At 38.1% G+C, this 15,225-nt stretch overlaps 1 protein-coding gene across 1 annotated transcript in view; it reads right to left on the bottom strand.

The window, feature by feature from the left end:
• Positions 1-7,710: 7,710 nt before the first annotated feature.
• Positions 7,711-15,225, bottom strand: part of LOC117295744 — a 34,819-nt gene continuing 27,304 nt past the window's right edge. Inside the window, exons 8-11 of the mRNA XM_033778468.1 lie at positions 15,053-15,218; positions 13,915-14,241; positions 11,906-12,012; positions 7,711-11,448 (exon numbers count right to left, since the gene is read on the bottom strand). Of these exons, the coding sequence (XP_033634359.1) occupies positions 11,422-11,448; positions 11,906-12,012; positions 13,915-14,241; positions 15,053-15,218 (627 nt within the window). The 3' untranslated portion in view covers positions 7,711-11,421. The remainder of the gene's footprint in view (positions 11,449-11,905; positions 12,013-13,914; positions 14,242-15,052; positions 15,219-15,225) is intronic.

Below are 15,225 nucleotides of genomic sequence, written 5' to 3'. Positions count from 1 at the left end.
AGTAGTGTTGTTTCTGAAAAGAACCGGTGGTTGACAACTTAACGTTTCGCTTAGTAAGCTTTGATCGTCTTCATGTTGTTACAGCAATAAGCCCTTGTGTAGTTTTGCGACAAAGTGATTTCATTCAGCGATTGCCAACCATGTTTCACTGTGCCAACGGAGGGTTTTAAAGGCAGTGGACACTATTGGTAATTGTCAAAGACTAGCCTTCACAGTTGGTGTATCTCAACATATGCATAAACATATGCATAAAATAAAGCTCAATCGATCATCGAAGTTGCGAGATAATTATGAAAGAAAAAAACACCCTTGTCACACGAAGTTGTAAGCGTTTAGATGGTTGATTTTGAGACCTCAAGTTCTAAATCTGAGGTCTCGAAATCAAATTCGTGGAAAATTACTTCTTTCTCGAAAACTATGGCACTTCAGAGGGAGCCGTTTCTCACAATGTTTTGTACCATCAACCTCTCCCCATTACTCGTCACCAAGAAAGGTTGTATGCTAATAATTATTTTGAGTAATTGCCAATAGTGTCCACTGCCTTTAATTTATATCGCATTGTTGGGATAATGTAATTTAGCCCGTTATAAGAACAACAAAGGTACTCCGGCAATGTGACTTGACAAATCGATATATTTGTATTTCCAAGAGTTTTGCTTACAATAATCTAAACAAGATTTGATTTCAAAGAGTAAAGTCTTCGTTGGAGTTTTTGCCTTTTTTTTCTCGATAAATGCGAAACTTGCCCAGAATAAACATGAGCCCCCCCCCCCTTCCCACCCCTTTTAAAAAGCATTACAATTCTTTACATAACAACTGAAAAGTCTCCCGAATTCCGAAAATCTATACTCCGCGGTATAGCAAGACACAACTCCTCAAAAGAACAAACTCTACCTGCCAGTTTACAATTAGGGTGTTACCACAAAACCAAATATATATTGTATTACTTCAGGGGCCGATTTCACGAAACTTTACGCAAATGCGTAAGTCCACTTGCGCAACGTTTATGGTATAAGTTGCGCCATAAACGTTGGGCAAGTGGACTGACGCAGTTGCGTAAAGTTTCGTGAAATCGGCTGCAGAAGTGTAACCCCAAGTAGGCGCTTTTGTTTAATGCTTGTATGGCTGAAGTGCCTGCCTGACACGGAGCTTCAGTGAAAGATTTGAGTCATTGCGAGTTAAAGGAAATATAACATTTTGAACGATCTTGTTTTTGCTCGAGAACTAAAAACACTGACCAGGACAACACAATAAAGAACTGTGATTTAGTAAGAACTGTCGGGCCATACGTTTCAATTGTCCAATCACAGAGGTCGAATAAAATTGCTGAGAGAAGAAAAAACAATCAACCGACATTTCAACACCGTAATCTCATTTCCCGCCCAAAATGTTAATCTGAACTTCCCCGAACTGTCCTTTTACAATTTGCTCCGAAAGCCGTCGTCATAACAAGAACGGTGACTTACAAGAAAATTAAACCACAAAATAGCAATTAAATGCTATATATATTCATAGATCCGATAATTGCTAATTGATTTTGTATGGAGGGGAAAAGGTCTAACCACTTGGGATTGTAAGATGAACTACCTAGCATTAGATGATTGGGTTTGGCCGACTGAAGTGATTGATACATAGGCCAAACTAATGGGCCATAAAGGATAAATTAATGAAAATCTCATTTTAGTAGTTCATTAAGTTAAGTGTTTATAGATTACGTTTTTTCCTTTTCTTTCTACAATGGATATATAAACACAAGGCGGCACGAATGAATGGGCAACTGAATGGATAGTGCGGGGGTGCGGGCTGATGAATGGAAGAGTGATTGATAACTAAGTCACTCATGTAAACACAAATCACGCTGTTTCTCTTGTACGATCAGATTTATCGCGAGAGCTGAGATGAGTTCAATGGAGTCAACAAGTTCACAATATAATTGAGTTGTTATTTCAGCTTAAAGTGTTTGGGTACTTTTTTGTAACACAACAAAATAATATCCACAGATTTACATTGAACTTATTCAGTTTGAAGATAATGTTAGTAGAAAGCTTCCCTTAAAATATTACTTGCTGAGGTGCTGTAGTTTTTGAGAAATGAGTAAAACAATGTCACAAACATAATTTTCGTCTAAGTCGTCAATTATTTAAGCATGTAAAAACTGAGACTAAAATAATGTTCGTGACATTGGTTTACTCATTTCTCAAGAACTACACCACCTCAGCAAGTAATATTTTTTGGAAAGCTTTCTACTATCATTATATTCAAAGTGTTTAATTATAGACACTGGATACTATCGGTAATTGTCAAAGACCAGTCTTCTAACTTGGTGTATCTCAACATATGCATAAAATAACAGGCATGTAAAAAAAAAATGAGCTCAATTGGCCGTCGAAGTTGCGAGATATTAATGAAAGAAAAAACACCCTTGTCACACGAAGTTGTGTGCGTTTAGATGGTTGATTTCGTGACCTCAAGTTCTAAATCTGAGGTCGTGGAAAATTCGTGGAAATTACTTCTTTCTCGAAAACTATGTCACTTCAGAGGGAGCCGTTTCTCACAATGTTTTATACCATCAACCTCTCCCATTACTCGCACCAAGTAAGGTTTTATGCTAATAATTATTTTGAGTAACTACCAATAGGGTCCACTGCCTTTAAGTGTGATGTAAATGTGTGGACATTGTGTAAAAAGTACCCAGACCCTTTAAAGGCTGTAGTCCTCATGTTTACTCATATGCTGAGCATGAGAGGATTTTGACTATGAAATTGGAGAAAGTGTTAGTAGGACAGAACCATATTTTGTTGTTCCTGAGAGTGACCAAAAACTGAATAGTCCCAAATCAGCTGAGAGCAAATGTTTTTTGTTTTGTTTTTAATTGTAAATGGAACCATCAATCTCATTCACAAAACATTGTTTTTTACACAAGTCTCACATTATAATAAAAATGGTTATAATTCGTAATCATTTTTGTTCGCTGGTCATTTTTCCTCAAAATGTTTCCAATTTTGTTCCACTTCGGTCAATTTCAGTGAAAATACCAACTCTAGTAATTATTTTTTTAATTGATTATTTCATACATTTGTAATGTTCGTTTATCATCTAATTCTTGTTTATGTTATCCTCGCTTATTATAAGGGTTTTTCTTTCTTCTTCTCCTACTTTTTTTTCCTTTCGACTTCTTACGAGGAACCATCAAAATAATAAATAATCTCGGGAAAACCCACATTATTAACTTTAAGAGCGATGTGTATAATATTGGCTGCTGCCGTGTATGTTTACGGAACATTGTAGAGCGCCACCATGCAGTGTTTTTTGTTTAAAGCTCCAGCAATATTTTTGATTCACAACCGAAAGGTAACAATGCATGACATTTTGTTGGTGTGCAAAACTTAAGTGGGCACAATATTGGCCGTAGCCCTACTTGGTGTGTTACCTGTAAATGGGGACTTTTTTTCTCGCGCTGTGTAGAGCAAAAGCTTTTTTTTTCAAAATATCGGCTTGGGCTCCGGATTGAGTTGAATTTAAGAGTAAGACACTCGGTGATGCCATGGTACTGATTTGTACAGTATTATTGAAAACAAAGTGTGTGTACTATTTTCTATTAGTCACCATGCTGTATTATCTGGTTTAATCTTTTTAGTTTAACAAATTGTTGTCGTTAAAAAAAATATATATATTATTAATGTGAACACATAAATTTTAGTATTTTTAACTACAGTCACGTAGTTTTGCTAGTTGAATAATAGACCTAAATAATTTGAATTGAAATTGAATTGTACTCTTCCCCAAAATATGTTTTAAAATCTCAACAAGTCCAAGTTTCCTATACCGAAACCTTTGCCAAATAGCAAATAGGAAAATGTCAAATTACCCTCTTTTTGGGGGGGTGGTTTTTTCATATTGTTTTATTGTTATTAATAAAAAACAAAGAAATATGACTGTATTTTGTATGACGATTCTTGTAGCTAATGAAAATAATCATTGTATCGTTATTCAAAATACGCCTTTGGCAAAGTCCATTTTGCGTAGGCCTAACAATAAAGGTTTAAAGGTTTAAACCTTTGAATGCGGGGGAAACCATACTGATTATACGCCATACCATTAATTGTTTTTTACCCCTCATTAAAAGGGTATTATTAACATTGGCTTATCAAAGCGGAAATAATCCATTAATCGCCCCCTCCGTTATAGCTAACTTTTGTGTCAATTAACATTTCAAATTAACCGGACATCGATTAATAAAAACTACGAAACACTCCGTTCATCACTTAATCTTATCAGCTTGTTATAAGGAGAAATACGAACTGCTCTTCATTGTTTGTAATAATGAGAGCGTGGATTAAAGGGAACGTTCATAAATCATTGCCCCATTCTCTTTCAAACATGTGTTGCCTCTTCTCTTTAAATATTACACTTTGCAATGTGGAAAGAAATTTTGAGATTTAACTCTAAACCAACCCTAATTTTTGAAACCAAAACCTGATGAAACTGCTGGACATAGGCATACCCCTTGTGAATGTATCAATTTTGACCTTAATTTGATATTGTTTGAATAACCCCTTATGGGTTTTTTAATTTGATTTAAACTGCTGAACTTACCCTTCTGATTTTTCAATTGTTTGGCCTAGATTTGATTAAACCTGCTGAACTTGGCCCTTTTGATTAAGCTGATGGACTTATACTTTGTGATTTTTGTCAAATTTTTGACCAAAATTTGATAAAACTGCTGGACCCTTGTGATTTTTCTAAATTTTGGACCCATATTTGGTAAAATTGCTGTAACCCCTTGTGATTTTTCTCATTTTCTTAACATTTGATAAAGGTGCGGGACTTACCCCTTGTGATTTTTCTCAATTTTGGGCCCAAATTTGATAAAATTGCTGGACTAATCCTTGGTGATTTTTCTAATTTTTTTAAAACAAAAATTTGATAAAAGTGCCGGACTTGCCCCTAGTAATTTTTCTCAATTTTGGGCCTTAATTTGATAAAATTGCTGGACTTACCCTTGTGATTTTTTTTTCTAATTTAGGCAAAAATTTGTAAAAAACCTGCTGGACTTACCCTTTGTGATTTTTCTCAATTTTGGGCCCAAATTTGGTAAAACGGCTTGGACCCATATTTGATAAAATTGCTGAATTTACCCCTTGTGATTTTGGGCCAATTTCGATCAAACTGCTGGACTAACCCCTTGTGATTTTTTTCCTTCAAATTTAGGCCCAAATTTGAAAAAACTGCTGGACTTACCCTTTGTGATTTTTCTCAATTTTGGGCCCAAATTTGGTAAAACGGCTTGGACCCATATTTGATAAAATTGCTGAATTTACCCCTTGTGATTTTGGGCCAATTTCGATCAAACTGCTGGACTAACCCCTTGTGATTTTTTTCCTTCAAATTTAGGCCCAAATTTGAAAAAACTGCTGGACTTACCCCTTGTGATTTTTCTCATTTTTTGGTCCAAACTTGATAAATTTGCTGGACAACCCTTGTGATTTTGTATTATTTCAGGCCTTGGGCCTACCCCTTGTGATTTTTCTCAATTTTTGGGCCCAAATTTGATAAAAGTGCTGGACTTACCCCTTGTGACTTTTCACAATTTTAGGCCCAAATTTGATAAAACTGCTGAACTTACCCCTTGTGATTTTTTTAATTTAAGGCCCAACAATTGATAAAACTGCTGGACTTACCCAGGCCTAAGTTTTACTTTAAAAACCTACGAGATCCGAGGTTTCATAATACTCACACAAATTTCGAGACCAGTCACATTAATTCTGAAGCAACACTGCAAATCAGCAATGCATAATGTCCCTTTGACATTTTTAATATAACTTTTTTTTCCAGTCTTAAATTGTATCCCTTATTGCAAACGCTTTATTGTGGACGGTTTTTTTTTTTTTTACAATCGAGTGCATTCACATGATATGACACCTTAAACTGTACACATTCAAGGCATTTTTTTTCAAATGAAATGCAAATTGTGGCCCTATAAAGCTTTGAAATTAACCTCATTAAGTTCAATTTTAGAGATGTTAAGAAGGAATTCAGTGCTTACCACATTTCTCCGCAAAGCACAAATTAGCTGAAACCCACCAAAGGCTATGTACAATGTTATGACACCTTACCTAGATCAGCTAATTTCTACTTAATTAACAAATGGTGGCTGTTACCAATAAAAGCGATGGTTGTTTTGCAGAAGTATTTTATGTGAATTATTATGTAATGCCTAAAACACATAAATAACCTTTAAAAATGTAATGACAACAATTCGTCTGGTTCCTGATGCACTTGTGATGTTCCCAACCATATTAAAGGAATGAAACACCTCTCTTTGATGTTTCACGTTCTTTCTGTGATCTGTAAACCTGTTATTGAAAAGCAATTGTCCACATCTGATTGACTAGTTTAATTGTTTCAACCTTGCACCAAATAACACAATGCTGATCACAAAATCAGTTGGGAAAACAAAATTAAGATTCTTAATCTTCGATACATTAATTACATCACATTTTGATTTCAGTAAATAATTTCTCTGAAACGGTATTTACGGACAGCATTTTGTTAGTCTTTAGTAAAGTGCCCAAAAGAAGGCCTGGAATTACATCTTTGAGAGGGCAAGGCCATTTCCATTTTGCAAAGGGTACTTCCACTGTAAAATCTTCAAGTCTATGGAACACTTTCAAAGGGGGCACCAAGTCCAAAACCAGGGGCACACTTTCAAAAGGGGCACCAAGTCCAAAACCAGGGGCACACTTTCAAAAAGGGCACCAAGTCCAAAACCAGGGGCACACTTTCAAAAGGGGCACCAAGTCCAAAACCAGGGGCACACTTTCAAAAGGGGCACCAAGTCCAAAACCAGGGGCAAAGAAGGTCATGGCCATGGTATCCTTGTAATTCCAAGCCTGCAATTAATTAAAACTACACCCTCTTCTTAGTACCAACTGCAATACACAACTGATATTATTCTTATAAATTTCATTTATTTATTATAAAATTTGCTTAATTACACTTGTTGGTAGACTATTTACAATTTTAATTAAATAACTTATTTTTGTTGTTGCATTTTTATACACCATGATCAATGTTATAAACAACCAAATTTATACAAATATATTTATACAGATCAGTATATAAGACTCAATGTTTTGTGAATGTGTGAATGAAAAAAAGCACAATTTGTCTTACCAAGGTGTTCTTTGATCTTTAGAAAACAAAAACTTGTTGATTTTATATTGGAGCATCTTTTATGAGAATAAAAACATGACATGTTTGTTGATTGAGTGTCGTTTCATTGCTAGTCATGATATTATAATATGGGCAGTTTTGAAATCTATTAAAATAGCTATGTTCACCAGGGGCAACTCAAGGATACTCAGAAAGTGGGAAAGCAAACCTTTGAGAGCTTATTGTCAAGCTTGACATTTTCAAGAATCCTGCTATTGTTTTTAAGAGCACTGGAAAAATGTTTAAAGGCAGTTGACACTATTGGTAATTACTCAAAATAATAATTAGCATAAAACCTTACTTGGTAACGAGTAATGGGGAGAAGTTGATAGTATAAAACATTGTGGGAAACGGCTCCATCTGATGTGACGCTGTTTTCGAGAAAGAAGCAATTTTCCACAAATTTAATTATAAATCGAGACCTCAGATTTAGAATTCGAGGTCTCGAAATCAAGCATCTGAAAGCACACAACTTCTTGTGACAAGGGTGTTTTTCTTTCATTATTATCTCTTTGACAATTACCAATAGTGTCCAGTGTCTTTAAACATCGGATGCTCTCTGGTGCATTCATGGCCATTTAAGTGACCTTGGGTGAACGTGGGGTGCTCATAAACACCTTGTTCCTAATCAACCAACACCACTTCTTTAAATTGAACTATCATGTTAATTGTTATCATCTTTACTTGTTTAAGATTAATTAATGGTCGCTTTCAATCATAATACTAAACCAATCAATGAACATGTTTTTGCTTTTGCATTAAACTTATCACCTCTTTTTCTTTGTACATACAAACGAGGTGTACTAAAACACTTCAACTATTGCATGAATATGAGTTGTGCAAGTTAGACTCCACTGCAACCAAGAAATAAAATAACCCAAAAAAGTGAGTAATAATATACTAACATATAAACAATATTAAACTCCATATAAAACATAAAACTCAATAGTACAATGCGCAGTTCTAGCAACACCGCAATGCACAATTCAAGCAAAACTTTTCTCAGAACTTGTAGCAGGAAAACACAACAACAAAATCATTGCTCTGCTTACCATTAGTAATCATTACTATTCTCCGCTTACAGGACAAGCGCAAAACTTCTGTGCTAGCTGAGTAAGCGAGGAACTTCCCTGTTAACCCTGAAATACAATTGGCGTAAGTGCAGAATTCCCTGCTTCCGTAAGAGCTGATTCATTGCTAACGCTCGAGCAGAGCCATGAAATCGAACCCCTAATCTTCAGGCTAGCTTCATATAACGCTTGAACCAAAGCTTACAGGACAAGCGCCAAACTTCTGTGCTAGCTGAGTAAGTGAGGAACTTCCCTGTTAACCCTGAAATACAATTGGCGTAAGTGCAGAATTCCCTGCTTCCGTAAGAGCTGATTCATTGCTAACGCTCGAGCAGAGCCATGAAATCAAACCCCTAATCTTCAGGCTAGCTTCATATAACGCTTGAACCAAAGCTTACAGGACAAGCGCCAAACTTCTGTGCTAGCTGAGTAAGTGAGGAACTTCCCTGTTAACCCTGAAATACAATTGGCGTAAGTGCAGAATTCCCTGCTTCCGTAAGAGCTGATTCATTGCTAACACTCGAGCAGAGCCATGAAATCAAACCCCTAATCTTCAGGCTAGCTTCATATAATGCTTGAACCAAAGCTAGCTGAGTAAGTGAGGAACTTCCCTGTTAACCCTGAAATACAATTGGCGTAAGTGCAGAATTCCCTGCTTCCGTAAAAGCTGATTCATTGCTAACACTCGAGCAGAGCCATGAAATCAAACCCCTAATCTTCAGGCTAGCTTCATATAACGCTTGAACCAAAGCGAAGACTCATACAAAAAATACAATAAACCAAACTTAATTGAACAAACAAACCAAAAATAATATGCACTTTAACCCTGCTTGTAATAACAAAAGTTCAACTAATCAATTTTATCTGAAATAATTGGTATCTTACCAATGTGGCACACACTTATAAAAACAAAACAAAATTCAAAAATAGAATACATTAATTAGAAAATTATTTATGCGAGAATCTCCAATATCTGCTTCGCTTGAAATTGAAAAAAAAAAAAAAACACAGGGCCCAAATGTGTGGCTTTGCTTACAACAGAGTTCTACTCTTACTACGGTGCCCTGTAATGTGCATACTTCAATAAACCAGGGCCCAACTTCATGGCTCTGCTTACCGTAAGCAAAGAATAGGCGCTTACGGAAGCAGGGAATTCTTCGCTTTATTATGCAAGCCTATTTTTCAAGGATAAGCGGGAAAATTTGGCTTGTGCGGGTAAGCAGCTAGCGCATAAATTTGGCGCTTGCCGTACAAGTGAAGAATGGTAATCGTAAGCGCAGAATCCGGCGGTAAGCAGAGCCACGTAGTCGGACCCAGGTGGCAGGAAGATAAGAGAAGAAATCCACAGTACAATGCAGTGCCATTTAATTGAGCCCCTGATTGCTGCGTTATTCAGCACAAGAGTTGAGACTCTGATAAGATTGTTCAATTATTTCTCATTCTGTGTTTGGCATTGTCGGACGCAGGCCTAGTCTTGGTACAAGCCGATTCTGGTAACCGAACTACCTTTGTGTGCAATTCATGCATGTAACACTAACCTGAAACCACACAGTAACGTCTTGCACCAAGACTAACTCCAGCCTTTTAGAGAAAAAAGCAGTAACAAGTGATATATAACCAAAATACCTGCATGAATTAGTATTCAAATTTGTGCTATGCCATTATTCTGTAAAAATTGCATAAATCTACTTACTGATACTCAATAAACCAAGAAGCAAAAACACTCTGACTGCACTCGCCGGGGAAAAGAACCTTATATATTTTGTGTCTAGATGTAGTTTTTAAACCACAAGGCAAGATTTATAGCGATATAGCATGCCACACATCTAACCACAAAAAAACCTACATATCAGCAAATAAATAAGCTAACTCAATAAGAGTTAAAAATCACAACACAAACTCTTCATACAAACAACTAAGTATTTAAGAAAACTTTGTCTATCAAAATCAGCTGAAAATTCATGCTAGCTGTGATCGACATGTACTGATAATTTAATAAGATGCTAGTACGAGACTGCTCAATGTTCAGACACCCCTATGTTCCCCAAAGTCTGTCTGCTGCCACCAAGTGTCTGAAAGTCTCCAACTGCTCTAATGCCCAGGGTACATTTTCGGGGCTGTAACCAATAACTGTTACAATAGCTCAATTCAACCAAAACAACTATTGGTCAAGACCGAGAAAGCACACCCTAGGCAATAGAGCAGTTGGAAGTTTTCAGACACTTGGTGGCAGTAGACAGACCTTTTGGACATACCCCTAGAGTTCACTCGGTCCCAGCGCCTCAACCAAAGGTAGGGTGGGCTGACGTATACACAAGCTCATTGGACCTTTTCCCTTGACCAATAACCCCCAGTCACCTCAAAAAAAGATTGGACCGCTATAACAAATAGTGTAGTTTTGTTAGTGTAAATTCGTAGGAAGTAATTAATGTCAGTCTTTTTGCTCTGTGCTAAAAATTTAGCTCGTTCGCAATATTTATAAGTTACCTACACAGTTTTATTGTTGCATTGCGCTGATCCGTCCCATCATGCACCACTACATCCTGATTAAGATCATGCAGAAGCTCATCAACTGAGAAAATGCCAACACTTGCTCTTAAACTAAAGTTTTTAATTGTGTTAATATAATAGAAAATATTACCAAAAAAGGAATGATTTACAGTTACATGTACAGCTAGATAAAAACCAATCTGGCTCTTGGATTAATATAGGAGTACTGATTCTTAAAGCATACAAAAATGAATAGCGCCCTCTGTTGTTATTATTCTGTCTTACTGAAACGGCCACACACAGAATTGTAAGTGTTTATGACCAGGAGTTAAGCCTGGCTCATACTTCCTGCAAATGTGAATGCGATACAAATTTTTACATCAAATAGCTATTTTTGCAGCAAAGGTTTCGCAGGAGTTGAACACATTGCGAATAATTAGTTGCTAATTTGTGATGTAAAAATTTGTATCGCATTCACATTTGCAGAGGAAGTAAGAACCAGGCTTTTACAGCAGTTGATCTGCACAGTCTTCAGGCACAGAATGTGTCTGACGTTTGTACCGTCTACATCACATGATGACATATACTTGCTTTGGTTGTTCATAGTTACTGTTGTCATGGTTATCTCTGCTTCATCAGTAACGGATCACAATGACGTGGTTGGAATACCATCCTATCAAAATTAAAGAAAAAATAAAGTTGAAAAATAGAAAAATAAAGGTCCTTGCTGAAGATGCAATTTACATCAAGCACCAGAGAGAATGTACAGCACAAATGGCGCTCTTTTCGAGAGAACACTACAGCACTTTTTAAAATTGCTTTGGCAGTAGTAGAGGGGTGGTGTTTGCCACTAGTACTAAAGTTTCCTTTGTGGATAAGACTAATCTTATTTGACTTTCAAAGGTAAACAAACATTTAAAAAACACTGCCTCTTGTCTTCCAGTGCGCCGTGTCTGATATTGATTGGGTTTATTATTTCTCCCATGAAGCCCTTACCCGGAGTGCCCCTTCCACTTTTCCATGTAGCACTGGCCTCAAGAGGCTTTCTGACAATTGTGTTAGAAAAATTTTCTTTCTTTTTTAAGAAGGATTGAAAAACAAAAGTTGCAAAAAAATATAAATTGTCTTACCACTTCCATTGTATTCGAAGATGATAGCTCACTCTGTAGTGCTTCTTCGGAAAGTCTCCTAATTTCCTCCAATTCAATCCGTAATTGAGCTTCACCACCATCTGAATCTGCACAGAGAAAAACAATTTCAAAAGATTTACAGACTCTCTACGTCACCATGGATGAAGACCTAGGGTAGTGGGATTGGGTCTTCCCTTGGTCTAGAGGATGAAGCCCCCTGACCTTCTGGTGTCACATTTTAGAGGATTTACAGACTCTCTACATCAACACGAAGAAAGAACTAGGGTAGTGGGTTTGGGTCTCCCCTTGGTCTAAAGGATGAAGCTCCCTGACCTTCTGGTGTCACATTTTAGAGGATTTACAGACTCTCTACATCACGAGGAATAAAGAACTAGGGTAGTGGGTTTGGGTTTCCCTTTGGTCTAAAGGATGAAGCCCCCTGACCTCCTGGTGTCACATTTTAGAGGATTTACAGACTCTCTACATCACGAGGAATAAAGAACTAGGGTAGTGGGTTTGGGCCTCCCCTTGGTCTAAAGGATGAAGTCCCCCTGACCTCCTGGTGTCACATCTTAGAGGATTTACAGACTCTCTACATCACGAGGAATAAAGAACTAGGGTAGTGGGTTTGGGTCTCCCCTTGGTCTAAAGGATGAAGCCCCCCTGACCTCCTGGTGTCACATTTTAGAGGATTTACAGACTCTCTACATCACGAGGAATAAAGAACTAGGGTAGTGGGTTTGGGTTTCCCCTTGGTCTAAAGGATGAAGTCCCCCTGACCTCCTGGTGTTACATTTTAGAGGATTTACAGACTCTCTACATCACGAGGAATAAAGAACTAGGGTAGTGGGTTTGGGTCTCCCCTTGGTCTAAAGGATGAAGCCCCCTGACCTCCTGGTGTCACATTTTAGAGGATTTACAGACTCTCTACATCACGAGGAATAAAGAACTAGGGTAGTGGGTTTGGGTCTCCCCTTGGTCTAAAGGATGAAGTCCCCCTGACCTCCTGGTGTCACATTTTAGAGGATTTACAGACTCTCTACATCACGAGGAATAAAGAACTAGGGTAGTGGGTTTGGGCCTCCCCTTGGTCTAAAGGATGAAGCTCCCTGACTTTCTGGTGTCACATTTTAGAGGATTTACAGACTCTCTACATCACGAGGAATAAAGAAGTAGGGTAGTGGGTTTGGGCCTCCCCTTGGTCTAAAGGATGAAGCCCCCCTGACCTCATGGTGTCACATCTTAGAGGATTTACAGACTCTCTACATCACGAGGAATAAAGAACTAGGGTAGTGGGTTTGGGTCTCCCCTTGGTCTAAAGGATGAAGCCCCCTGACCTCCTGGTGTCACATTTTAGAGGATTTACAGACTCTCTACATCACGAGGAATAAAGAACTAGGGTAGTGGGTTTGGGTTTCCCCTTGGTCTAGAGGATGAAGCCCCCTGACCTCCTGGTGTCACATTTTAGAGGATTTACAGACTCTCTACATCACGAGGAATAAAGAACTAGGGTAGTGGGTTTGGGTTTCCCCTTGGTCTAAAGGATGAAGCCCCCTGACCTCCTGGTGTCACATTTTAGAGGATTTACAGACTCTCTACATCACGAGGAATAAAGAACTAGGGTAGTGGGCCTAGGCCTAAAATCCAAAGTGTTCCAGGTGGTGGCATAGGAGAGAACCAAGGCACAACTCCATTTACATATGGCCCCACAGTTGTGAGAGGCGGGCGCTTAATACACTAGCTGACCATGCCGCCTATATCAGCTACATATAAAACTTTGATATTTTGCATAGGTTTACCTTTGTCCAGAGTATATAGGTCCAAGGTAAACAAAATTAGTTTTTTTAAACAAGGATTTTTTGGTTACCAATAGATATCACCCAACTATTTTACATCGAATCTTATAATATTGCTGCAAAGGGGTTTCATTGCAATAGATGTTACCCCTAAGAATGTATTTTTAGTAACAAATTCGACAAGGTTCTCTCAAGACACTTGAAACGACTTACCTGTTCTTGAACCACTTTCATTATGGCCATTCTGAGGCGAGGAATCTTCCTCAAACGCCATGTTAACCGAACCACCCTCCATGTTGACCCTCGACGAAGCACCACGATCCTCGTCCGACATGTAACCCTCATTTGACTGACCCTCACTGGGTATGAGTGAGGGCTTTGTCTCATTTGTTGTCGGATGACTCTCGACGGTGGTGAGAGCTGGCGTGCTCGGTGTGTCCGATATTGTCGTCGGCGGCTGGCTGTAGATGTTCTGTGTAGAGGACGTCGAGGCGGGGTCTTTCATTGACGACATGGAGGCAATGCTGTCTAATGAAGGATCTGACAAAACAAAACAAATAAAACAACTGAAACAATTAAGGAAAGTACACCATCAGGCCTCGAATAGACCCACAGCGCCCACAGCAAATGTTATTGGACATTTTCCTCACAGAAGTGCCCATCACCAAAGGAAAACAACAGTGCCCTTTCAAGAGCAAGGTTTAAGGCCTGCACCATTGTTGCGTCTATACACATCCGTGGATCTCAGATAGACCCACTACTTTCAATTGCCATTAATTCCTCAAAAGGGAATGTCAAAATGTTGACCTATAAGTTAGAACTTTTGTTCTTTTTTGCACTATTGGGTCATCGTGTCACACATCATCAATGTTCATCTAAAGTTAGGTTCACACTGCAAAAATGAATTCAAACCACCAGTGTGGGACGATTTTCAATTGTGACATTGGAAAATTCACTTTCCCCATTCATATGAAGTATGAACCAGGATAGAAATGAGTTAGTCAGTGAGTCAATCTTTTTGCCAAGCAAAAGGTGATGTAACAATACAGCTCACTAAAGTACAAGAAGAATGGAGAGTCATGTTGGCTCAGTGGTTTTTGACATGCCTTCACTCTTTGTGAACTAGTTCTTATATAAGTAGTGCATTTGAAAATAACGTATCAGTGCTTGATTAGTGCCATGATCATTGGGGCAATAACGTTCCTTTATTCTTTCTCAGCTCCTATAGATACACATGTCATGACCGAGATTCAGACCAACACTCCATGACTTAGCCACCAGAACTTAGTGCTCTAAACCACTCAGACATGACACCCTGGATTCAAATTTAAACTCTTCTTCTTTCTCTCACCTTTACTGAGTTTTCCATTGACTCTTAACGTGTCTGCTTTATCCCACTCAATTGCACTTGTTGTGATGGAGGCACTGGCTCGGTAGTTTGGCAAGAAGTCCAGCTTTGTCGTGTCTGGATCCAGATTATTCTGATGAAGGAAGTTTCTCAAGTAAGCTATCTCTTTCTAGAAA

Source organism: Asterias rubens, chromosome 10 (genome assembly GCF_902459465.1).
Source record: "Asterias rubens chromosome 10, eAstRub1.3, whole genome shotgun sequence".
NCBI classification, from domain to species: Eukaryota; Metazoa; Echinodermata; class Asteroidea; order Forcipulatida; family Asteriidae; genus Asterias; species Asterias rubens.
Note: the sequence above shows the minus strand (reverse complement) of the source record. Positions and strands in the feature narration are given on the sequence as shown.